At 39.5% G+C, this 27336-nt stretch overlaps 1 protein-coding gene across 1 annotated transcript; it reads right to left on the reverse strand.

The window, feature by feature from the left end:
• Window positions 1–135: 135 nt before the first annotated feature.
• Window positions 136–24074, reverse strand: appl1 (adaptor protein, phosphotyrosine interaction, PH domain and leucine zipper containing 1). The gene is made up of 22 exons (XM_008408390.2): window positions 23861–24074; window positions 21754–21852; window positions 21617–21676; window positions 20443–20514; window positions 20278–20365; window positions 19394–19435; window positions 18994–19052; window positions 18680–18826; window positions 17469–17551; window positions 17235–17396; window positions 16211–16399; window positions 16081–16123; window positions 15945–16001; window positions 14825–14916; window positions 14572–14751; window positions 13846–13898; window positions 12808–12982; window positions 11751–11787; window positions 11521–11661; window positions 10815–10865; window positions 10657–10746; window positions 136–6553 (listed from the first exon to the last, which is right to left on the reverse strand). Exons 1-22 carry the CDS (start codon window positions 23912–23914, stop codon window positions 6401–6403), a joined length of 2127 nt encoding a protein of 708 aa, XP_008406612.1. The 5' UTR covers window positions 23915–24074; the 3' UTR covers window positions 136–6400.
• Between the last annotated feature and the right edge of the window lie 3262 nt (window positions 24075–27336).

Consider the following 27336-nt stretch of genomic DNA (forward strand, 5'->3'; position numbering starts at 1 on the left):
GTTTGAAATGTGACAAAAACTTAAACGAGTGAAAATATTCGATCCTCACATGATCTTTAAAAAAAATAATTCAAAAGCGATTCAACAAATTTGACCAAAAATGAGGTTAGAAAAGAAAACGCTGACTCAGATGGGTGAATGTTAGTGCTTTATTTAAATCACCGAAACCTTTTCATTAATCATCATCATCTTGGGACACGGATCTGCCCTGAACTTATTTACAGCTTAATTATCAACTCTGTTGTGTTTTTCTGCGTCTCCTTCACTTTTATGCACAGTTAGAAAATATCTCACCCCTTAAAAATCAAAGAAAAACAGGAAAAAGTCAAACAAACATAATTAAATCTCCATCTTAACCTGTAAATACGGCTGGATTTCCAAAGCCTGTGACCGCTGCGGTCCAACCAGTGTGTGTAATTTGGAAAAATCCAGCTTAATATTTAGATTTTCAACATGACTCAGTCCCAGCTCACATGAAAAATGGAAATAAACCAACACCAGATCAATAACAACAAAAACAGTCAGTCAGACTTTATGACACATTATGCTGAAGAGCTTGGTGACGATTTAATTTTTCATCAAAATGTGACCAAAAGTAAGAAAAGGGATGAGAAATTTCTGCTTGTGTGATAAAAAAAGTAGTTTTTAATGTAACATTAACATCTGAAATGTAAGGGAGTCTGAATCAACATGTTTTCACTTCATAACGGGTTAAAATGTTGGCAAGCTGAACTGAGAATGGGTTAAAGAAAACACAAAAACAGGAGGGAATAAATATACAGATTAAGCCGTTTACTCCCACTGGAAGTAACTTGTTGTTCGTTTCCAGAGTCAATAATTATAATTATACAGCCTTGAAAATCCCCAAGGTTTATTCCGAACATTTGAGGCGTTTCTGTAACTGCTGACTTAATCATTTTCTGATATTGTTGAAGAAAATATCTATCATCAGATTCTCCAGCTGTAGAATTTCTTATTTCTACGAGTTCTCAGTAAAAGTTTCAACAAAAAAGGGAAATTATCAAAAAACTGCTTTTAAAACAGCAGCAGGTTATTGACTTCGAAATAAAACATCAGTAACTGAGTCCAAATGTGGCTGTATTTTTGTTTTTTTAATTACATTTAATCAGAAGTTTTGTGTAATCTAATCAGCAGCTGATCTGTTCACTGCAGAAACATCAAATCTTACCAAGTATATTTGGTCTAGTTTCTAATTCCTTAGTAGTACACTTTAAATAAGATTACACTAAATTACAAGTAAGTTACTTATCAGCAAGGTGTATAAACTTGTTTTAAGTCAGTTTTTCCTTAATAATGATGAAAAAGTTCTAGTTCCACTGACAGATTAATTCACTAATAACATTGGAAAATGTCTTGTTTTAAGTGAAATAATCTGCCAACAGAATTAAAATATTCGCATCAGAAGCTGGACCAAAGATACTTGGTAAGATTTTGTGTTTTTGCATGTTTACATTTGGGAATAAAGTTGGGGATTAAATATTTAAACGGATCGTCTCCTTTCAGTGTTCTGCATCTTGATTTTTAGGGTTTTAGAAAACCTTGGCACCTTTAATGTTTCTTTTTTTTTTACAAGGAGAGGTTTGAAGGAAGCAGCGAAAAGTTTGGACGTTAGTCATAAGCATAATGCAGTCAGGCAGCAACTCATCCTTTCTGCTAATGCCTGACAGACAAAAATCAGGGTTTAATAAACATGGCAGTGTTTAAGAGCTAAAGGTGAACTTTCATTTAATCAAGAAATGCGTTCGTTTCAATAATCCTCCCAGAGTTACAGACAAACCTGAGCAAACCCTGGTATGTATCTGTAAAAACAGAAACTAATTCTTGTTGCTGCAGCAAAATCTCACAGGAAAAGAAATGTTCTAGACAGGTGTTGTCCGAACTTTTTGCCCTTGGGTTGAAAAACTGTCAGATTTAAACAACTCGCGGACCACAAAATTCATTAATAAAAAAAAAAAGAAAAACGCAGAAACGGGTTTATTATAATCTTTAATTAAAAGTTTTATTTGTAAAAATAAATAATTATTATTATTATGGCTCTAATACAATAAAAAATCGCTTTTGGATATCCTGTATTTTAAAATTTACGCATTGCATCATGGGAACCAGAACCTTTGCGAAGCGCGAAAACTGGTCAGACGACATTTCAAGCTCTCGCTAACCGAACCCTGGAACATCTATCTATTGGACTTCGGTTGGATTAAGAGTTGGAGAAACTTTTCTGGCACCGGGAAGAAGGAATATTTACGGGAAAATAGTAAGGGGGCGGAGAGGGTAAAAAACGGTAGTTCCAGATTCCTCCAACGTCCCCAACTTCACTTTCCTCCTTCGGTTCTTTTTTGTGTGTTTGTTGTCGTTTAATTTTAGCCCGTGTTTCAGCCAGCGTTAAAATTGTTGCATGTTAGGCAGATTGGTGCGCTAATCAGGCGTGTTGAGGTTAGTTAATGGTTTATACATTGTTACAGCCTCTTGCCTCATGTGACAGGGTTTCCACACGGTAGTAAAAGGTAGTAAATTAAATTAGCTCAAATTAAGGTAGTAAAAGGTAACAAATAGAATTTGACTTGGTAGTTAATTTTTCAATAAACATTTCATGACCCCTTCAATATATTTAGAATTTTACGTTGATGCTGACTTTTTGTTTTAAGTTCCTTTAACTTTAAAATCTGTATTAAAAATTATATTTACTCCCAGGACCTGAGCTGATGTTAACAGACTCGATGGGTTTCGCTGTCCGATCTGCTGTGCGCATGCATAGTGTTGGAAGTGCCTAACGTTTGAGAATAGTGAGTCACCATGAGAAAATATACGTTTTCACGACTTTGCCTGGATGACCAGGTGACAGAGAATCGCTTTGTAAAATATGAAGAAAAAAAATATAAATATGACCTTGTGACTGCGACCAGACCAAACAAAAACGAGCGGAGCATCTACCGTTCATTCGCAGCAGATTCCTGCGCAGAGGAGCAGATGAAAAGTAGGAACTTTTTTTACACTGAATATGGGAATACAAAATGGTCAAACCCTTCTGGGACTTGCTGAGTAACTGGTTGGATGTAGCGGTTCCACTGACATTTGCCCTATGCCCGTTAGGAGATGGAACCCAAATAAAAACGGGTAGGGCGATCTCTTTTTTGGGAAAAAAACATTTTCCAAAAAAAATCCATCCTGGTCTAAGAAGCCCAGATTGCAAGAAGAGGAAATTTCTCAGCAAACTTCTTTGGCAAGTGATTGAAAAAGCTGCTGACGGACCAACTCTGCATCTTGCTAGAGAAACATCCCAGGAAGAACACAGCAAAGTTTTGATCTTCCTTCTGAGAATTAAATGTGGATGTTCTCTCAGAGGTGTCAGAAGGACAAGGATTTTCCTAAGTTTCGCTAAATATGCATTCCACTTTGCTACTGGAGAATCTTGTTCCTCAAAGGAAAATGTTTGCATCTACAAAAATAAGGATCATAAAGACTTGTTACAATCTTATACAGTGTTTCAGAAGAACCCTGGCACGTCCTAGGAAAATTCATCTTTGAAAAGACCATCTTAGAAAAGCATGGAAGTGCATTCAACATGCTGTCTGTTGTGCAGATGATTCAGACGTTGTTCAGAGGCAAGAACCCTCTAAGAGTGGACCAGACGTTGAGCCTCACCCAGCCTCTGAGTCGGACCAACCTCCGAGTCAGGACTAACAAACGTTGAAAGCCAAGACGCAAGTGAAGTCCCTACAGATGTGATTCCTTGTGATCCTGTTTTGGACTCCCGTCAACCCTGAAGGCCAGGACAAAACTCAACCTCCTATTAGTGTAGATGAAACCCCAGAGTTGTTTTAGTACCTTATGTAGTGTTTCAGAAAAACCCTGGCATGTACTAGGAAAACCAGTGGAGTGTCTGGAACAACCACCTGTAGAAAGTACAGAGATCATTTCTTGGACTCCCAACGAAATGAATCCTTCATTAAGAGGCAAGTGTTATCCAATCTTCATACAGGTGAGTCCTTGCAATTCTGTTTTGGACAATCTTGAACTAGACAATACTGAAAATCAACAGTCCACCAAAGAAGACTACACGTGAACATCTGTGATACTGTTTTGGAAGATCCTGAATCAGTAGACTTTGAGGACCAGGACATGAATGAAGAGTCTGCTGTTAACAGAAACAGAGACTCTCCTGCAGAAAGGAAGCTCTCTGTTAGAGAGTGCGCACCAATAATACAACTGCAGATGAACCTTACTTTTGAAAGCAAGACGAAAATACTGAGATATGGTCTTTTTGTAGTTATTGGAACTATATTCTCCAAAAAAAATCCATCCTAGTTTAAGAAGCCCACAAAGCCTCTGAGTCAGGACAGACCTCTGAGTCTGACCAACCTCCGAGTCAGGACTAAAACTTTGAAAGCCAAGACGCAAGTGAAGTCCCTACAGATGTGGTTCCTTGTGATCCTGTTTTGGACTCTGTCAACCCTGAAGACCAGGACAAAACTCAACCTCCTATTAGTGTAGATGAAACCCTAGAGTTGTTTGACAACCTTATACAGTGTTTCAGAAGACCCCTGCCATGTACTAGGCAAACCAGTGGAGTGTCTGGAACAACCGCCTGTAGAAAGTACAGAGAACATTTCTTGGACTCCCAACGAAATGAATCCTTCATTAAGAACCAAGTGTTATCCAATCTTCATACAGGTGAGTCCTTGTGATTCTGCTTTGGACAATCTTGAACCAGACAATACTGAAAGTCAACAGAACACCAATGAAGACTCTGCACGTGAATATCTGTGATACTGTTTTGGAAGATCCTGGATCAGTAGACGTTGAGAACCAGGACATGAATGAAGACCCTACACATGTGAACATCTGTGATACCGTTTTAGAATATCTTGAATCAGTAGACTTTGAGGACCAGGACATAAATGAAAACTACTATCCACATGTGAACATCGGTTATCTAGTTTTGGAAGACATTGAATCATTCAACTTGGAAGACCTAGACATGAATGAAGAGCCTGCTGTTGAGATAAAGCCTGCAGTTAACAGAAACAGAGACGCTCCTGCTGAAAGGAAGCCCTCTGTCGACCGTAAGGCACTGTGCACCTTACGGTCGAAGACAGAAATATACCCACTGCAGACAAACCTTGCTGCTGAAAGCATGACAAAAATACCAAGATTTGGTCTTTTTGAAGTAGTTGGAACTGGATGCGGTCCAAATACCTCAGGAACACAGCTACTGAGACAGACTGAAGCTCGACAGAGTATACAGATCAGGAGTGCAAACATAGGATCCAGCACCTGACATAACATACAGGTGACCTTAAATACACAAGGGGAACATTCAAGGAACTAGGGACAGCTATATAGGGGGGAAAGTTATGACAATTCTGAGGGCCCCTGTCCGACAGGGGGCCCTCCACAATTTATTTATTTTTTGTTCATAGAAATAAAAATTAAAAAAATGGGGCCCTGTCAATTACAAAATTAATCATAGTGTTTTCGAAGATTGTTTTTAGCAGTAAACATTAAATGTTACCCCTCCCAGACCAAAACACATGCATCCATATTTGCCCTGAACCCCCCGCCCTCCCTGGATCTGCATGAAATGGTTCCTTCCTGCTTGGAGTGATTGACGGTGATGGTGTTCAGCAGCAGTTGGTGGAAGTCAAGAATGAACGTGGCTGTTACTATGCTGCTAAGAAAAACTATAAAACCAGGTTTAAAAAAAAAAATAGAGACAGGGAGAGAGAGAAAAAGTTACTTGTTATTTGTAAGTTAGTACACTTGAAACAAGATAAAAGTAAGATATTTGCACGAGAACCTAAACAAAAAATACTTGGTGAGAAGTTTTTGCAGTGCAGAGTGAGATGTTGCTGCTGCAATAAAAGATTCATTTCGACACATAAAATGGCTTTTTACAGATATTCACCAGGTGTGCTGACAAATCTGTCTGTACATGCCTTCAGTTTTTCAAAATAAGAGAAGAAACTAAGGTGAATCAAAACGCCACAGTGCCTGGATGCAGCATGCCAGACAACAGGAAGGCCTTTTCAAAATAAAACTGATTTTTCTCTTCTATTTATGCAGACGGAGTCATCATGAGGCATCCTGCCGGAGAAACAGTTCAAATCTCCTGCTCCTTCAGATCCGGCTCCTCGCTTTTACTTGAACGATAAAAACAGAAACTTACCAGTAATCTAAATACGGAACCAGTATAAAAGCAGTGTTTTTGTTTTGTGTTTTTTTCTGCACAGAATAAAAACCGTTTCTCATTTCCTCTTGGCATAGAGTTGCATTGAGTTTTTAGGATCACATTGTCCATTTTCAAGTCTGATCACTCAGCTGTTTGATCACCAGACGTAAATCACCTGGAAGCCGAAAATCACGCCTGCGCCGCCAGCCGTCAGGCTTCCGACTCACCCCGCTTCTTCCCCTCCTCCCCCACGTCGCTCTCCTCTGATTGGCTGCTGCTGAGCACCAGGAACTGTCCGTCAGGCGCAGGCAGGTTAGCAGGGCGACTTGAGGCGGCGATCAGGCGACTCTGCTCTTCTAAATCCTGCAGTTCAGGTCAAGGAAAAAAAAAAAAAAGGTTCTGAGAGTGAAAGGAAAACTAAAGTTACAACGATCTGTCCATGCAACCTGCAAAAACGTTGTACACTTTAAATAAAACAATTTATAAGTAGCTTCAGCAAAATATAAGCGCATGTTTTAAGTCAATAATCCTTTAACTGTTGAAAAAGTACAGTCTATAAATGAAAATAGAACCGCAAGTGGGTCGTCGCCCCACGTTCACAGCCCTCTGCACCCCTTGAAATACAACCTGGATGCGACCTTTGAACTGGGCTTTGCCGCCCTGCGTGTTGACCGAGTCAGCAGTTTTTCAGGACTGTTATTGGTCCCAAGTAGGGCTGAAAATAGTTTCATATTCTTGCCGGTACTATGACGAAAATTGTCAGTGGCTCATTGCACAAACCAAAACAAATAAAAACATTAATATTTTACTGTACTATACGCACCTTGTATGGATAACACAAAAACTAGAGGCACTTTATAATGTGAAAAACTTTATATTCTTCCATACGTGGTGAAATGTAATTAGTCACACTTACATCTATTGCTGTAATTACAGTTTGTCTAATTTGTCCTTTAACCCCTTAACCCGCACCAGAATGCCCACGGTTTTTTTTTTATTGTATTTTCCGGGGCTGAGATTTAAGGGTTTAAACTCTGCCGGTGTCCATTATGACGCTTTTATTGTGCAGCCTAAAGCCTAAACCCTTTTGATTGACACCGCATTTGACCAATAATGTTATGAAATGGCTTTTTCTGAGCCAATAATATCCAGAGAGCGACTTGAACTCGTCTGCGACACACTGGTGACCTGTCCAGGGTGACCCCGCCTCTCGCCCGGAACGTTAGCTGGAGATAGGCACCAGCTAACGTACCTATCTCCACCCTTGACCCCACTAAGGGACAAGGGTGTAAGAAAATGGATGGATGGATGGATGGATGGACTTGAGCTCGTTTTGACATGCCTGTATTCCTTCTGGAATATTTCTGACTGGCTAACTCGGAAACTAAATCTAAAGCCACCGACGTGTAGCCAACATGTGTCCTGTCAGAAGGATTTAAGGCATTTTGGGGTTTGTTTTGACATGAATCCACCAGCTGCATGCGTAACCACGCGTACCGCGTGCGCCTGTGCTGCGTCAAAGTCAGGCTCTGTGCGCCATCATGCCCAACGGTGTTTACAGGATTTTTTTCTCACCAACGGAGAGACACGTTGTCAGAAGTGTCAAAACTGGATGCGTTTCTTCAGCAGAACTTCACAACTCACAGGTGTGGATGATTATGGCCATAAGAGTGATTACAAGTTTTGGGTCTGAGAATACTGGAAACTTTTAGTCATCCGCTGTTGCAGTCAGAGTGAGGTGGGTAGAGCCTACCGAAGAACGAGAATAGAGGGCCGAGGGAACGGTGGCATGGGTGGAACGGGGCGGGGGGCTTTGAAGAAGAAGGAGAGAAGGTGGTGGGGTGGGCGAACTGTGGGGGGCTAATGTATCGTAAGAAGAGGGTGGGGGGGAGTGAAGAAAGGGGGTCGAAGGAGAGACATTGAGGGGAGGGGGCTACCATACCGTTAGAAGTACGGGGGTGGGGTGAAGAAGGAGGGGGGTTCATGTGGGGGCGGGGTAGTGTACAGTTTAGCGCTTCGCGGGGCAGAGGGGAGTCGGATGGGGGCGGACAGACGGATAGTGTATTGCAAGAAGGGGGAGAAGGTCTGACTGTACGCTAATCTCCCAAAACCCCCAGATATGCTATTTTATTTATATAACTATAAGTAATTTCCACTATGAGTAATAATGTTTCTAACAGACGATTCCTCTGGTCATTATCTTTCATTAGAGCCTCATTGGTGACTGTATGTTGAGGAACTGAGGAGTTACAGTCATTTGAAGTTTGTATATTTGGCAGTGGTGGGAAGTAACGAAGTACAAGTACTTCGTTACTGTACTTAAGTACAGTTTTCGTGTATCTGTACTTTACTTAAGTAGATTTAATAATGGGGACTTTCTACTTTTACTCCACTACATTTTACAGTAAGTATCTGTACTTTCTACTTCACTACATTTCTACAAAACTGTCGCGTTACTCGTTACATCCAAGTCGCATTGTGTTTTTTTTTCCGTTAAAATGTGAAGTTCAGGGTCTTAAGGTGGCGCTGTAAAATCTGAGCAATAACGTGACTTAGTGTCTGTTGTCACCCATCGGCTCCACCTTTACTCGCACGCGGAGCTCCAGACATGCGCAGTGGTTTCCTCTGAGCGGGAGGAGATGTTTGTCTATAACATAATAGCGCTGCATAAATTGATATGGCGACATGTAAAATCAGCAGCGCTTCGCTTTCACAGACGGTGGGGACTTCGTCCAACTTTTAGCGTCACTTGGAAGGAAAGCTTAAAGAAAGGTAAGATCTGTGCTAGCAAAGCTAGCTGTACTGAGACACATGTTGCATCTGATGAAAAAAGTTGTCACTCATGCGCTGAATTATTGTGTGGAGGTGTTGACTGAGGTGTCGCATATATGGGACAACGCTGTGACCAAAGTCTGCAATATAGTGATATGACATTCAGGAACGATCCGATTCTTCTGGACAGATCTTTACTAAGTCCTAAGGACTGAAGCCTCACTGAGAGCCGTTCTTTGTTCTTGTGTACACTGCGGTAGCTATATATATATATATATATATATATATATATATATATATATATATATATATATATATAAGTTGAAGTATGAACACAGAGTATGCTCATTGCTCATTGATTGATTTGGTCTCCTGTCATGGTGGTAAACATCGCAGTGGGAGGGAGGATGAAAACAGTCACGATGCTCATTCTGCTTAGTTACTTGTTGCGCCGTTGGACAGTGTTCATAGTTGAAAGTTATTTACCGTTAATTGCGATGTTTCAGTTGTGGTTTCTGACATATGCAATATGGGCAACCACCCAGGGCTTATTTTTCTAGGAATAGCAGGAGACATCTGCGGATTGTAGCACAGCGATGAAAGCAAAACAGAATGAAGTGAGTTTTAATTGATACTGGTTAAATATATTTCAGCTCTAAGTATTTAATATCTAGGTGTTTTTATGGGAATGTGGATCTTTCAGATCTATCTGAAAACCAATTTTGATAGGTAAACTTAATGTTATTGTGTCATTTAGCGCGGGGCGCTGGTCTTGGGTCCGGTGGTCTTGACTACAACTCTGCTGCATGGCTCCTTGGTTGCATGTCCTCCACCCCGCCCGCACCTTCTTTACATCCCCTTTCAGTTAGATTTCTTTCTAAATAAATGTGACTAATGAAGTTCATGCTATGTTAGGACAGGAGACAAAATGTTTCCATCCCTGAAATTATGATTCATAGAATCACATATCTAAGTCTAAACTGTTACAGAGAATAAACACAATAAGAACATGTTTAATCTGTGGTAGTGTTAATTAAAATGGCACATTTCTGATGTATTAAAATTAAATACGATCGGCACACTTAATGATATTAGCGATTAGGTAATGCATTCAGCGAGTACTTTTACTTTTAATACTTAAGTATTTTTAAAAGCCAGGACTTTTTTACTTTTACTTAAGTAAAATGTTAATGTGGTACTTTGACTTTTACTTAAGTACATTTTTGACTGTGTATTTGTACTTTTACTTAAGTAAATTTTTTGAGTACTTTCTCCACCACTGATATTTGGAGACTCCAAACGGCAGACTTGGACAACACCTGTACATCCACAAAAATAAATATGTCCAAAATGACATTTCTGTTTGTGCTATTTTGATCAATTTTGAAATCCACGAGCAGAATACTTTATTCTACAGATTATTGTATTTCCCCCCAGTCCATACATTCAACACTCAATGTGTATATACAAGAAATAAAAATGAAAAATCTGGGTGAAGCAAAAATGTTAAAAATATTTTTGTGTTACAAACGTAACTTTGGCCCCTGAATACTTTCAACTACTTGAGTTCTTTTTTAATCAAATACTTTTTTAATCTTACTTGAGTAATTTCCTGGCAATTATTTACTTGAGTAAAAAGATGTCGAAGTAGTTTAACTCCGACTACTGTTTATTGTCCTCTGGTGCAGTTTTACCTTTTCTATCTGCCTTTGCTTGTTGAGCTCCTCCTGCTGTTTCTCTTTGGCCTTGTCCTGCTCCTTCTTCTTCTCCACCGCTTTACTTTCCTGAAAAACAAACAGAAGTTTACCAGAACTGAACCACTGAACGAGAATCAGCTCTGATACAGACTCACCATTTCTGAGTGGAATGCTATCTGCTTGGCCAGACCGATGCTGTCGCAAATCTAAAAACAGAAATCTGGGTCAGAATTACTGGACGATAAACTGTCCCAGAGGTTAACAAGGTAAACAACAATACTAAAGCTTTGAGTCCATTTTAATGCAATATGGTAATTAGGAGTGCACCAATTTCAGAGTGCTCCATCAGAGAGGACTGGCCCACCAGGTCATGTCTGCACATTTATAGTTAACAATAGTCACCCGACTGTTGCCAACTCAGCCACTTTCTCGCTATATTTAGCGACATTTCAGACAAAAAAAAATAAATAAAAAATTGGCATTGGCCAAACTCGGATTGGGCAGGTCAGACTTTTTAAAAATTGTTAATTGGCGATCAGTCAAAAATGTCCAACTGATGCATCCCTAGTAATAATGGCATAATAGTAATGCAAGAACACATTTTCAAAGATCAATAAACTTTAAATTCTACTGAACATTTAATTCTGAAAGTACTACATATAAACAAAACTGTCCTTCAAAACAAGAGGCTAGTTGAGACCAAAGCACCAGACTGAAGACTTTTGTCATCCAGTTTTTGGGAAAGAGACAAAAGAGAAAAACGATAAATCATGCAAATGGAAATAACTGAGATCCTTTTAATTTATTATGTAAATAATTGATTTTCAGTGAGAAATAAGACTCAGAGAACAGAACCAGAACCTTCTCTCCATCGTTGTTGGACTCAAAGACGTAGCAGACGACCCGAGAGTCGCCTCGGCCGCCGGCCGCCTGCAGGACGAAGCCGAACAGCCGCTTGTTGTCCTGGTGGGACGCACACTGGACGACGCTGGACAGCGGGAACTGCAGCGAGTCAGAGGACAGCGTGAGGAGCAGACACAGGAAAACTTTAACTAGGACAAGAGTAAAGAGGAAGACTGGGAGCAGCTTACCCTGAGTCGAGTGACCTGCGTCTGGGGATCAATGAGTCTGGAAGACAAAGGGTTCAGCTTTAGGTAAGAGTAGAAAAACAGCTGGAAAAATGGAGACAACTGGGTTTTAAAAAAAAAAGTTTTTATTTATTAATTTTCTAGAATTTTACTTCTCACTAATTTATTATTCCTTGATATTAAAGTTGTCAACCTTAATTCATTAAAAGATGGAATATAATTTGAATTAAGGTTGAACAAATAACTGGATCAATCGCAATTATTGAAATAATCGTCAGCTAATTTAGTAATCGATTAATCATTAATCACCAAAACTGTTCACAATACATGTACGGTTTTCATGTGGTTCATCTTCCCTAAAGGAATGTTATAACTTGTTTATTTTTAAAAGAAATTATTAGTTTATTTGAACCACTTAAGCTTAATATTGTATCAAAAAGCTAACAAGATTAAATTAAAAAATATGAAGAATGGCCAATTGTTTTTATCTGATTAATCAATACACTACTGAATTACTAAAGTAATAAAACAGGAAAAGGTGAAGCTCTGAGGTAAGTATGATTATTTAATTACTAAAATAAATCTCACGTAGTTCACTGTATGTTAATATATATTTCTAAATACAACTTCAGAAGGAAGCAGCATTATTCTTTAGGGCTGAAACAATAAATCGTGATTAATCGATTATCATCAGCTAACTGATTCATCGTTAACTGGAGAACACACACGTAGAAAAAGGCTAATTGCTGACGCAGAAACACTCAGAGCAGTAATTAAGTTAAAAATGTAAAAAAAAAAAATGTATGTATGCATCCTGTATTTAAGACTAACAAGAAAAACTTTGCCTGTTTTTTGGTGTCAGTTTTAGCTACGTTTTCGGTTTGCTGCTAAACTCCTGTGATTTAAAACAGACTGTTATTAGTTTCTTTTATAAACAAAGGAATATCTAGTTCCTAAAATCATATTACTTGTTCTCATGAAGTTAGCATCATTTGTGGCCTTGTTTTGTGAGCTACATGCTACGTTTCCTCGCCCAACAAACAGAGGGTGTTGTGGTTACTTGAGGCAGTCGCAGGTGACCAGCAGGTGAGACTCGGTCATCCTGAAGATGTTGTGGATGGCTCTGGCGGCTAAGATCTGCCTCATGGTCTCCGATATGACGTCTGCTGACTCGGCGGTCTTCACCTCCATCGACCCGAGGAACCGAACGATGAACAGCTGGTGGAGGATCGAATCTGGACCAGAAAACGGCTGCTTGTCTTCAACTACTCGACTTTATTTGTGCTGACATTTTAACGTAGAAGCAAAACTTGAACTAAACTTTTTCTCACATGGGACAAAATCGTCAAGTCAAAAGTGTTGGCGGTCCAGGAAAATTAAAAAATAAAAAACAATCAAGTAAATAGTCATCCGATTTCTTTTGTCCTATTTGTATGAAAAGGTTAAACTTAGTCATCATAGATCCAAAAAGTCAAAAGGATTTTGCTGTATTGGCATAAAGGCATCTAGTTTTCAAATAATTTTTAAACAGATTTCTTCTCAGTTATAAGAACATGATTTAGTTCTTTCAAAATGCTTTAATACATTAAATAAAAACTAATTTGGCTTTTTAGATGTGGTTCTTCTTATAAAAGCTTAGTTATAAATTTTTGTCATACTTAACATTTTCTATTGCAAGAAAATTATGTTTGATTAAAAACACAAAGTTTAATAAACAAATTTGTATCATTCTTGAACTGCAGTTGGGGCCACAAAAAATGTGTCAGAGGCCCTCAAATGGCCCACAAGCCACACTTTGGACTTCCCTGCCTTCAATTATTAATTAAATGCTCAATTTAAAACTTATTGGGAAAGAAAAATACAAGTTTAATGTTTATTTCTAGAAACTTTAATGAGCAACATTTAAACAAAAGATAAACTTAATTATTAACTATTTAGTTTTATTTCTGGCTCCATAATTGTCCAATTCTGGGCAGCAGAGGCAGAAAAACCAAAGAAACATTTCATCTTAAGGTGCTGCTGCTTTAGACACCTGACTGGAAATAATGAGGTTCAAACAAGAGAATAAATGTAAATTCTGCAGGTAAACAGGAAGTACCTTCACTGTCCTCCGCTGCGTTATCTCCAGATTCTCCAAACGGATTACTCCTTCTGCAGAAACACAAGCGGTCATGTCAACCTGCTGCTTGGATCACGTTTAGCAGGGTTTGTTCTCTTCTCAAGGTAAGATTTGATTCACACTTTGGAGATAAAAACAAAACAAATGAACTAAAAAAAAATGACATTTCAATTAACAAAAAATAACAATCAGGCAAAAGAGAATGTTCCTTTCAATAAAAAACTGATGAAACTTTAACAAAACCTGCAGGTGTGTGTCTGGTGAATGTTTGGTTAAAACATGTTTGTTTTTCATCCAGTTGGTAGAAAATCCAAAAACTTTACTTGAGCAAAAGTAAAAAATACAGCGTAGTAAAAATACTCCTAAAAATAGTTTTTTTTTTTTTTTCAAAAATGTTACTGTAATGTAAATGTAATTGAGTAAATGTAACTAGTTACTACCCGATCTGTTGAAATTTGAGCATGTAGCATTAGAAGCACCTGATTTATTAGTAACTTCTTTCTAATTACCTGGCTCTGCATTTGGTGTATCAGGTTTTTAACGCAACATTTCCAAAGACTCCATCTTTGGGGATTAAATAATTCTGGAGTGTTTTTGTTCTCATGTACTTAGAGGCTGATAAAGATCAGACATCGTTCATTAAATCTACTTTATTTCATAAGAAAACCCTGTGAGTGTGAGGAATAAAAAGGTTCTGTCAGACACCTGCCGGGCTGCGCTGCCGTCTTGTTCTGACCCGAGATCTCCTCTGTGACGGGGGAGATGATGTCAAACTGGATGGGCGTGTCCGGAGCAACCAGCGCGTCCAACGAGAGGACAGACAGAGCGGGCGACGGCTCAGAACCGACTGAGCTGATGCTGCTCGTTCGGCCCGTTCGGCCCTTACTGGAACGGAGAGAACAGACGCAGTGATCAGACTCGCCAGCAGGGGGCAGCCTGCTGCGTTTCCCATCCTCACCTGCTGGGTCTCATGCTCTCGTGTCTCTGCTGGAACGACGGCGACGGTGTCACCGCTTCCAGGGCGGTTTGGTTCACTCTGGCTGCCAGCTCCTACCAGAAACACAGCTGCTTTTAAATTTCATATCAAAGTTTTAGAGAGACGTTAATTATCACTACGACTGTGTTAAATCCCTCTTTAAAAATATTATACTCAACCAAGAGAAGCTCTACTTCACCAGCGCCGCTCCCTTGCGGAAGTAGAGCTTTCCTCAGCAAACTGCTATCATAGCAGACGTAACGGACCTCAATGCGTTACGAGAGACATGTTTTGAGTCAGTTTTGACTTGTAAACCAACACTGAGGCAAAGACGATGGGCAAAAAAATTCATTAACTAGTCCTACGTCATGTCTGTAAGGTTATTGGCGGGAAATAACGGAGAAATCAACAAAACCCAAGAGGTAAAGTGAAGAGGGACAGAAAGTCTGGTTGGATGCGAGTGTGAATGCTGTGGGACACATTTTGCACCTACAAAATGGGTGAGTAATGACTTAAATAAAACCGACTTGTGGAAATCTGCCTTCAGCAAAATGTTAATAAATAAACAGTAGCATGAAACGTGTTTAAGTACAGCAGTTACTGCAGGTTAAGTTTTAATGCTGCCATAGAGCTACTGTTGGAATCTAGACGCATAAAATCTTAAAATAACTACCTTCACTTATTGATCTGGAAATGATTAGATGCTTAGCATTGTTGTTTTAATTTAACAGAGTTGTGTTTGTTTGACACTTAGCTGTTGTTAACACAGAGCCCTTAAACCGTTAGCCAGATTACTTCCAGATAATATATTAGGAAGCAATACTAATATATTTGCTTATCATTACAAAGGGGATACCTAAGTATAGTTTTTTTAGTTTAGTTATTTGCCTAATTAGCCTAATTAACAGCAACCGTGATCATCTATTATTTTCCTCTAAATCTCTCTGACTGCAGCATGTTTGTGATGACAAATGCTGCAAGTACTGCACTTGCAACACTGATTGGTCAGTTGCTGACAAGTGAATGATTGGGGGAGGATTGCTCTGCGTCTGTTCTAATAGGGCGGATTAAAAATGAAATGCCTGTGAAACAGAAAACACACCTCTGCGTTCTCGCTCAGGTAGATCCTTCTGGAGATGTTGTTGATGGTTGCGATCCACTGTTGGAGGAAGCAGCAGAGACTCAGCGTCAGGAAACGTCAGCTAACGAAGGAGATGGATGACAGGAAATCATTTTACCTCCTCACAGTCCTTCCTGCTCTCCGCCTGCAGCGTCACGACTCTGATGGCACAAATAAGAAAGAAAGAGCCGTGGATAAGTTAAAAACTCAGGAGAGCGATGGAAGGGACAGAGAAGCAGAAATCTCACTTTTTGCCGTCGAAGGACGTGACCTGAAAGCAGAATCTACGGTCGTCCGAGTCGACGGCCATGACGGAGCAGTTATCGAGGTCCGTGACCAGGCCGCCCGCCACCTCGCCGCGGCCCTGCTGCATCAGGTTCCCTCCCTGCGTGAAGAAGTACTGACGTTCCCATGACGACGACACGAGGCCCGTCTTACTGCCAGACACACAGAGGAGTCGCGTTTAACTCCAAATGCTCAGCAAAACGGCTACAATCTGCCAAAACTAGCCCCTCCAGACTAGCGGCAGCAGCAATTAGCAAACATCTGGTGGAACTGCTCCACATCCAGAACCAGAACCAGAACCAAACCTGGAGAAGCAGCATTCAGCTTCTATGCAACACAAATCTGAAACCTGCTAAACGTGATCCAGAAAACTGCAAAACAGCCGAAACACTGAGCTCCTTTAAACCACAACAAAAAATCCAGATGGTCAGAGCTGCTTCTGAAACATTATAAATGAAACATTGATCAATATATTGATCAATATATATGGCATTTGACGAAATAAAATGTCGATTATTGGTTTTCACAATTGTTGACTAAATGATGTGCTTATGATGTTTTTTTACGTTTTCACGACATAAAGCACTTTGAACTGCTGTGTTGCCCAAAATGCAGTATACAAATAAAGTTGATTGATTGATTAATCAGTCAATTATGATTAAAAACAGAATTATTGCATCACAGTCAGAATGGATAAAAGTGGCACAAATCATTTTCCATCTAAACCTGTTACAGGACAAAAGAAAACACAAACATGTTGAACTTCTCCTAAGGATTTAACGAAACAGAAATATATTTTCTGACCTTGGCCTTCAAATAAAACCCATCTGTGTCTACCCAAAATGAAAACACAAACACATTATGACTGCCCATAAATCCTCCATGAACCCCGAAACGTTACATTTTACCTGAGAAACAATGAAAACACGGACTCTGATAAAACAGCAGTAGAAGAGCAAAAACACGCAGGAGCAGCTTGCGTCTTACTTGCGGATGTAAAGGTAGCCTTGCTTCCTGGTGAGGTTGCGACAAACGGGCGAGTGGGCGGGGTCAGGGTCACATGGCGCATACAGAGGGTCACATGACCTTTCCATCTGCTGGATGTTTTCCTGCATCTGGCCCACCTCCTCCTCCATCTCCCGGCGCACGCTGCAGACACGGTTCACATGTTTACCGCTAAGAATATAGCTCCTGATTACGGCGACAGCTGGAGGCTCTTACTTCTGGACGCTGGTTCCTATTGTTCCCAGGAAGTCCTCCCACTGCTGGGTGAGGTTTTCAGAGCCCAGCTTAAAGAAGCTGATCTGCACACAACAAATTACATTAAAATCAACAAGATGGGACAGGATATTAAACATTTTTCATCAAAAGTTTTTAACCCAGTTGTTGTGTACGGCTGCAACTAGCGTTTGTTTAAGTAATCAAATAAAAACTTATCACTTTCTGCAGATTTTTCTTTAAACTCCTTAATCTTACTTTATAATATGTTAAAATGTGTAAAAATGTAAGTAAATAAACAAATGAATGCCTTTCCTAAAGAAGAAAATAAACATTTTTCTGTCTAAGATGCAAGAACACAGCAAAGGAACTAAATAAATACTTAAATAAGTATGAATACTTTTTCAATTTACCAACTAATGGGTTAGATGCAAAAGGTGCTTAATAGGAGGATTCTACAGAATTAATAGGAGGATTCGACAGAATTTGAACCAGGTGAAGCTAAAACCATGACAGTTCTGGGTTTGAACATATTAACAAAGAAGGTTTTTCATCTAAATGCAAAATGTATAATATTCTTTGCACAGTTTTGGCTTTATTACTGCTTTAACTGTGTTGTTCTTCCAGCAAATAGAGTCTGTATACTCAACGTACAGATTAATCGATTACTAAATTAGTTGATAGTAATTTAAATCGATGCATCACGACCAACCAACACTCTGGTGGAGGGCGGTGGAGAGAAAACAATTCGACAATTCTAATGGAAAAACTAACAAAAATGTGTTCATCCATAGTGACACCTTGGATAGACAGAAATATGAGTTTTGCAATTATATTTGGTCCAATTTGTTGTTTGTAGGAAGGCAGATAGATAAATATTTCAAAATAAAAGCTGCATGACATTAGAAAAAGCAAAATGCAGTAAAACTGGTGAACGGTCCAAAAACAATATGAGATGGAATAAATGTGTCTCTCTGTGTGTGTCTGTCTGTCTGCGTGTGTGTGTGTGTGTGTGTCTGTGTCTCTGTGTGTGTGTGTGTCTCTGCGTGCGTGTGTGTGTCTCCGTGTGTGTGTGTCTATGTCTCTCTGTGTGTGTGTGTGTGTGTGTGTCTCTGTGCTCTGTGTGTGTCTGTCTCTGTGTGTGTGTCTCTGTCTGTCTCTGTGCTCTGTGTGTCTGTGTCTCTCTGCGTGTGTGTCTCTGTGTGTGTGTGTACCTGAGCCTGCATGTAGCCCAGTAGTGGCTCCAGCAGAGCCGTCTTCTTCTTGTACTGCAGTGTGTTCAGGGCGCAGAAGTAGTGCAACATGGTCTGGTGCTGCTTCTTGCGTGAGGTGTAGACGTCCTCCACCACCTCCGCTCTAACCTACGACGACAACAACAAAACTTTACCCTCTCATGGGGTTTCTCTCTGCAGCAAAACCAATTTGCTTCCAGGAAAAAGAAAAGTAAAGACAGCTTTTTGGGAAAACTCTGGTTGGTCGTTAGGAGATCAGATGGTAAAAATGTTACTTTGGGTTGAGATGTCGTTACCTTGTCATTGTCCCTCCTCTTCGACAGGCGGCTGTATCTGTTAATTGCCGTGTCATGATCTGCCAACAAAAGCAAATCAGTTTTTGTTATTTTCCATGCTGGAGTGCTTATAAAATTACTACTTTATTCTCCTAATATTACATCTTAATTCTGAGCCTGGCCCCAATACTCCGTCCCAGAACTAACCTGAATTCAAAGCCCTAATAAACAGAAGCTATAAAACATGTCTGTCAAACAAGATGGCCGCCCTGGGCGTGCTGACATCACTCTGAACTGGAGAAGATTTTTTTTAAATCTTCAAAATCCAAAAATTTGATTAACAGATAAATGCTGAAACTCCTCTGACTTTGGAAAATATGATGGAAGGAAAAACAGATGAGTGGCAGCTTCACTGTCTTACCATCGCTGGCTATCTGGAAGACTTCTTTCAGCGTGAGGATCTCTGGAAAGACAAAAACACCAGGAAGGTAAGGAAATATCCTCAAAACGTCCATTTGTGCTGATTAGAAATGTTATCGACGTCAGCAGCACGTGTTGCATTTTATTACATTTTCTGTAATCTTTGTTTCTGTGCCAACTAGCTTGCTTAAAGCTGCAGTATGCAACTTTTTCAAAACAATGGACTTAGCCTGAAAATTTTAACGAGCTTCAACAAGCTCCGCCCCCTCACCCTCTGCTCCGCAGCAAGAAAAGAACCTAGAATGCATCTAAAGTGATTTACAGATTATATCTGTACAGAAATCAGGCTGGTATGTTTCACCAAAATATTCTGTATTTAGTTTGTTTTGATAAAATAATTGCTTTGTTTTGCTTCTTGTAATTTTCTTGTGTAATTATAGATGATCCATCCATTTTCTTTACACCCTTGTTCCTTAGTGGGTCTGGAGGGTTGCTGGTTCCTCTCCAGCTAACGTTCCGGGCGAGAGGCGGGGTCACCTGGACAGGTCGCCAGTCTGTCGCAGTAATTATAGCAATTAATTAATTATAGATGATGTGTGATTTTAATTTTGTTCAATTTTAGGTTGGGACTACTGATGAAAATTAGCTCAATTTGCCCAACTTGGGCACGTTTACATTATATGATGTTAATTCATGTGTACTTTCCCTTGACAAATAAATACATTTTAATTCGAGTTTTTGCATTTTTCATAACAAAAAGGATAACATTTCTGTGCCACATGATTCATTTCAACTTCACAGTTGTTGCTCCCTTTGTAGAAAGTGACAGTGAGTTCTGATTGGCCGGTTCTGACTGGTTCTGATTGGACGGTTACGGTTTCCTACCCTTCAGGTCTCGCTCTTTGAACTGAGAGATGGGGAACATCATCGCGTCGGCCAGCTGGGTGGACAGGACAGCGTGACAGGAACTCAGCTGGACAGAGACAGGGACACTGGACGTTAGGACGCGCTCTGAACCGCGGTCCCATCTGTCCCAGAACCGGGACTCACCTCATCAATGACCTTAGCAAACTGCTGCAGGGTGGAGCTCATCACCTCATCGTCGCCCCCTAGAGGAAAACGCTGCAGCAGAAACACAGAATGCTGGGTTTGGTTAACCCTACCGGGACGAAACCCGCTGTGGAGCGGGCAAGCACGTGACACATTTATAAGGCTTCGTAATAACACAGACGGCATACCGAGTGTTCATTTCACCTTTGGTGGACAGTACGGACTTCAAATTTTATAAAAGTGGTATTTTTATATTGGTTTTGTGGTTATTTACTTGAAAATAAAGCAAGGAATATGATCGATCATTTCCGCCTTACTGTGTGGGGGTCTAACTGTACCACATTTTGACACAACCAATGAAAATATGTTGATGGTCTGTTGCTAGGTAGAACGGAGACACGTAGATTATGAGATTAATCTAAAAATGTCTTCGTTTTTGACCCTTTAATTTACTTCTCTTTTAAAATGACATCTACAAAAGTGTTGGATCATTATTTGCGGAGGGCGGCGCTCTTGCATCCGCCTACGAGTTGTTGTGAAGTGCTAGCAGCATGGTGTTGAAATGTGTAGCGTAGCAGAGGAAACTAAATCAATCAATTAAAAAAAGTAAATGATAAATCGATCGTAGGTGATGAGTGACAGCGGTAACAAAAATCTAATTAGCAATGAGTCACATCACTGCTTGCATTCAAATTTGTATGTTTTCCATCTAGGAAGACAAGGATGTTAAATAAACTGGACAATATGCTGGCAGTTTAGTGACATTTCCACAGTTGTGGTTTTGACCAGTCTTGTAAATCCAGAGTCCTCAATGTCCGAGACTGAAACCGGTCTGGAGTTCTACAACGCTGGCTTTATTCTGCTGCCTCTTTCTTACATTTCTGACTTCAAATGCTTCTGCAATTTTCACTCTGCATTTTCGCAGGAAATAAAAAAATTTCTAGTTATGACTATATTTATATAACATTTTGTAGCCTGGCCCTGAAACTCCAGTTGGGATGATTGAAATAAAAACTGCTTTTTGAAAATATTTTCTGTCTTTTATAACATCATTTGTTTCAGAAAATGAAATGCATTAAAATAGGAAATCGGTTCAGGTATGAGAAAATCTGAGGTTTATTTTGAAGCCGCATCGCCCAGCCCTACCAGACGTTTGCATTTTCCTGGTTTCTACCTGTTTGTCGTACTCCTTCAGCAGTCGGGAGGTCAGGTGCGTCGCTGCACTCAGTTCATTCTGCAACACAAACATGGATCCCTGTGATGTTGAGGCTCCAACAGAGTTAAAGATGCACCACTCCTGCAGGCCTGTACCTGTGCATCATAAATCCTCTGCATGGCCTGATAGAGCTGTGTGCAGTAGTTGGAGATGGCGGCGGTGTCCTCCTCAAACACTCCCAGCAGGGAGCGCGTCTACAGGCAGAAAGTAGAAAGCGACAGGAGCAAGAAGGAAGTCAGCGTGACACACAGGATCTCAATGAGCGCTGACTGAGCAAATCCACACCCACATCTGCTAAACGTCCCCACAGCACTCAAGGTGTGTCTCCACGATATTTCACTCACACGTCAGTCTAGTTTTAATATAACCCTTCCCTAACCCTTCCCTTCCTAACCCTTCCCTTAAAATAAGACAAAACTAACATAAAAGTAACTTTTCCACAAAAAAATATTTTGTTTTAAGTCAGTAATTCTTTAATATTTATTAAAAGGTTCTAGTTCCTTCACAGGTAATTTCACTTTTAACAAGACATTTCCCATGTAATCAGTCAAATAGGTTAATATTAGAGACTCATTGACTTAAACCAAGCGTCCATGTCTTGTTGAAAAGCGACATATGAATTAGTTTCGTCTTATTTCAAGTGCACCAAGATAAACTAGATCAAAAATTACTTGGCAAGATTTTCTGTTTTTGTAGTGCAGCATGCACAAATGTTTGTAGAAATGTCTCCTATTGGTGAAATATTTCCAAATCTGGTTGATGTTTTGAGTAAAACATCTTTCGTTGCAAAGTTTCCTAAACCAGTTTGAATATTTTTTTTAAAGCTCTGGTGAAACTGGTGAAGAAAACACAGATTTGTAATCCGCCTCTGCCACCAAGCTAGTTCTGGCTTGCTCTCCACACAGGTTGGACTCCTCCAGGGCTGCAACTAGTCACAGATCCAGTTTGTGTCATCATGGAGAGGCGGTGGCTCTGTTGGCATCTCCAGGTCACGACCTCCCTCCATGTCTGAGGCCATGATGGTTCCCATAGATAAGAAGATGGACTGCCCAGAACTTAAACAGACTTTTCTGAGCTTTGCATCATGTTCTAAAGTTATTCTCTCATCCAAAACGTACCTGGAGTATTCCCTTGATTCTTTCACGCATATCTGAGAAAAACTGTAATCGGCACGGCAACCATTCAGCTGTCCAAAACACCTGGGTTGACCTAGCCCCGCCTTCAAGGAGCTGCAGTTTCCAAGCTTCAGAGGTTCCAGCCTCACAAAGCAGAACTACTACTCAGCTCCTTCAGACTAGCCAGCAGAAATTAGCAAACACCTGAAGGAACTGCACATCTGCTGAACTTTACGAGCTGCTTCTCAGTGCAACGTTGGTAAAAACGTTGTTAAAGGATTAAGAGCGATGTTGTGGTGACTTCCTGGAGGCGTTGTTTCAGAAAGACAAGGAATTTTTAAAGAGACAGAGGCCCAATTTCTAGGGATTAAATATCAATGTCATTTTTCTTATAGGTCATATTATATGTATAGCATTTTTATAAAAACTGAAGGTAACACAGATAATTGACTGTGCTATGACATGGCACTCTCTGCCTGTAAAACAAACATTACTGCCCCTTTAAGTATCTCAGTGTTTTCTTCAAGTGGGAGTTTGATGGTTGAACTGGGAGCTCTTCCTGTTCAGGATTGTGAAAAGGAGCTGAGCAAAAAAACAACATTACAAAACAAACATCAGATCCCATCTAACTACAAATAATCGTTACATTTCATCTTTTCAGACTCGATGCATAACGCTGTCAGGTACGACATTCTGCAGCCAACATGTGACGTCACAGCAGGTGTTTTGCCTCACATTTGCAGCAGATAAGGGTTACAGTATCACTAAGCGGATTTTTATGCAAAAGTGACAGGAAGCCGCCGGATGTCACTGGTTTGTGACCAGTGGGTTGGGTGTCGTCACTGGGAATGATGCGGGATTGGCTAGGGAAACGGTGGCAGTTAGATTTCTGATTACCGAGACGTTTTACCGGCATCCGGTAGTTTTATTGACAGGGCAGCCCAGCGGAAACGGGGATCAACTGATCCATTCGGGTTACAGACTGTTAGCATTGAGCTGGAGCACTCTGCTGGATGGTGACAAACACTCTTAGCCTAGCTAGCGGCTAACGAACCGTTAGCGGTGGTCCGGGGGAAACAACAGTTACCTGCGGACTGTCCTCCAACGTCTCCTCCAATGGCAGCTTCTCTATTCCGGGCATAGCCGCGATTGGCGCTTCGGTATCGGAGCGAATTGGCAAAGAAAACACAAAACAAATCGGCCCGACAACTCCCACTCAAGATTTCTTGGTTCCACGAATTCACAACACCCCAAATGAGCTCCTCCCGGTTCAGCCTGGCCCCGCCCACCAGAAGGATTGTGATTGGCTGGTACAGACTTTCGTGAATTTAATTGGCTTCTCGTTTAAATGGAAATAGGCGCCATTTTGGCTCAGAGTGGGCTTGTTACCTTATTGTTGGTGTCTCTAAAGATAGGAGCCACAATGGAGATCTCCGTTTGTGAAAGAAGAAAAACGGCTCTTTGCCAATTTGTTCCCTCATTTCGTACAGTCCTACTTCAAACACACCGTTTCATACCCACGTACTTAACCATGTTATATATATTTTTCCGCTGGAGCGTTATCCTTAATGAAGACACATTATCATAACAGTTCTCTAATCTCCCACTCAGCAACAAAAACAGCATTTCAGAACCAATGTGCTTATTTGCTGAGACAGGTTTATGAACAAATCAAAGCTTAAACGCAAAGAAAAGATTGAATTTGTAGCATCAGATGGTAACCAAACAATTGTTAAAATCCTATATTTATCATTGCTGAAACCATCAAATCAAACTTATTAATATTCTCATTCTCATATATACAAATACACATTTCAGATTTGTGCTCTGCTTATATGGGAGCCTTCTGATGATCTGGGGTTTGTAAGAAATGACTTTGCCATTTTCTCAAAACTAATACACCCACACTTAGATTTTAGTTCTGATCCCTTTTTGAAGTAGTTGAGTCAAATATGACCCCTGATCAAGATGACCATACGTGACCTCCCACTGGTATATTATTTATTCGAGTTGTACAGGTGCTGGTCAAAAAATTTGAATATCATGAAACAGTTTATTCAAATCAGTAATTCCATTCAAAATGTCAAATTTGTATATTATATTCATTCATTACAAACAGACTGATATATTTCAAATGTTTATTTCTTTTAGTGTTGATGTTAACTAATGTAAACTCCAAATTCAGTATCTCAGAAAATTATAATATTGTGAAAAGGTTCAATATTGAAGACTCAGTCTATTCAGCTGATTAACTCAAAACACCTGCAAACGCTTTTAAATCGTCTCCCAGTCCAGTTCTGTAGGTAATACAATCATGGGGATGACTGCTGACCTGACAGCTGTCCAAAAGACAGACGACCATTGACACTTTGCACAAGGAGGTAAAGTCACAAAAGGTCTTTGCTAAAGAAGCTGGTTGTGCACAGAGCTCCGTGTTCAAACACATTCATAGAGAGGAAGAATAGAAAAAAGTGGACAAGCGATCCGGGATAACCGCACTGGAGGGGATTATGAAACAAAACCCATTCAAAAATGTTGGGGAAGATTCACAAAGAGAGACAACAGCTGGAGTCAAGAAGCACCATGAAAAAATCTTCAGCAAGTCAAAAACACATTGCAACTGGTCAAGAAATCATGTAAACGCTGTTTTTCATGCCACGATGCCTATAAATCCCATCCAAAAGCCATTTTAAAGACCACATCCTGAACGGCAAAAACAAAGATGTTTATTCGTGACGTCATGCGTCATTGAAGAAGCAGCATCCAGTGGCCTGAATAAACACATTTTTGACATTCACAATACGTCTTAAAATCTTCTGCATGGCGGGATTCTTGCGGGATTTCTATGACGTCCTAATGCTGTTTTTGTCATAATGTTTCAGACGTGTGAGAAAAGTTGTGATTTGTGGCACTTTTGGGTTGACAAACCAGTTGGCGACCAAAAATAAATAAATAAATAACGACGTGAAATAGCAATAGGGGTGAAATTTCTATGAAAGGCCGATACTAATATGAAGTGGACATTGAATTGAGAAATTGTATTACTAATGTCACGTAAATTATAATTTTTTTGCTCATGTAGTAAAATGGAAAAAGCAAGGGGTGAAATAGAAATGAGAAACTGACTTGATGTTAATTTTTCTAGTTGTGTTTTTATTGATTAATTATGGAGACATAATCGGCGGTACGAAACGACCGTCCGTGCTCGGAGAGATTCAGGAACAAACGTTGACCACCAGAGGGCGTAATTATGTAACTTCAAGAAAAGTCGAAATGTAAATTCAGTTTAAGCCATTTTTATTTTTATTTAACGCCCCTTCTGAATAGTTTACTTTATTGTATTGTTGTAGGTTTGAATTCTACATAATTAGCCAGGAGGTTCTCCTTTTTCAAAAGAGATCTGATAAAAATAAATAAATAAAAAAAATCCGCCTGTTTTATTTTGATTTTCTGATTTGATGTTGGGGCATAAAATCAGATTTTATTTTTTTAAAATGGCAAAACAAACAACAACAAAAATTTTGAAAGATTTCAAGGAAAGCACGATAACTTCTGATCAGGAACATTTTGTTTAAGATCGCTAAATAAGGGCTCCACCTGTGTATGGCAGGTCAGTGTAGCATATAATTAAATCACGCGAGAAGCGCTTGTCTCATCATAAATGTCAACTATAAGCCGAAATAATTTGAGAATATAGTCGTGAAATTTGGAGAATGAAATGGTAATTTTATGAGAACTCTAATAAGAAAAATATTAAAGTTTTTTTCTACTATATTGTAATATTGAGATGGCCTTCTGGAAAATTGCAGTTTTATTCTGCTAATATTATGACTATATTCTCGTAATTAAACAAATATTTTGTATTCGACCCCTAGTATTCCATCATACAACTTTCAGAGGGGATAACTGAAGTAAAAGAATATATTTTGAAAATACATTTGTAATTTATTTTCTATAAAAGAAAGAGAGAAAAAAAATCTGAAATCATATTTGGTATATGAATTCTGATGTGTAAACATGCTAGAACAGTGAAAAGTACTTCCAGTGACAATACCTTTGTGTTTAAGTCATAAATCATTATGATGGAGTACTGGAGTCACACTAAGAACAAAAAAAATAAGATTACAGGAATAAAGTCAGAATATTATGAGAATACCCTCGATTAAGGAAAAATCATAATACTAAGAAAATAAAGTTGAATTAATTTGAAAATGAAGTTGTAGTCTTTTGAGAATAAAGTTAAAATATTATAATTTAATCTTTTTTAGCAGTATGACTTTATTCTTACAATATTGTGACTTTATTCCCATATTATAAAAATTTTATTGTCATATAATTTTGACTTCATTCTGATTTTATTCTCATAATACTACAACTTTATTCTCGTATTATTTCGACTTCACCTCGTAATATAACGTTTTCATAATTGCATTACTTTTTTTTTTTACATTTATTCTTCTTAGTGTGGCCCTGACCCTCCCTTGCTGTTTGCTTACATATTAATGTGCGTCTATTATATGACAAGCTGTCCTGCCATACCTCCGTGGCTGGGCCCCAGCAGCC

Source organism: Poecilia reticulata, chromosome 5 (assembly GCF_904066995.2).
Source record: "Poecilia reticulata chromosome 5, P_reticulata-male-v2, whole genome shotgun sequence".
Lineage (NCBI taxonomy): Eukaryota > Metazoa > Chordata > Actinopteri > Cyprinodontiformes > Poeciliidae > Poecilia > Poecilia reticulata.

Coding starts and splice junctions, on each gene's coding strand:
- appl1 (XM_008408390.2), bottom strand. CDS start 23,914: ATGCCCGGAATAGAGAAGCTGCCATTGGAGGAGACGTTGGAGGACAGT. Junction 18,827..18,993: donor AGAGGAGGGACAATGACAAG/GTAACGACATCT, acceptor TTGTCGTCGTAG/GTTAGAGCGGAGGTGGTGGA. Junction 17,552..18,679: donor TGGGCTACATGCAGGCTCAG/GTACACACACAC, acceptor TGTTGTGTGCAG/ATCAGCTTCTTTAAGCTGGG.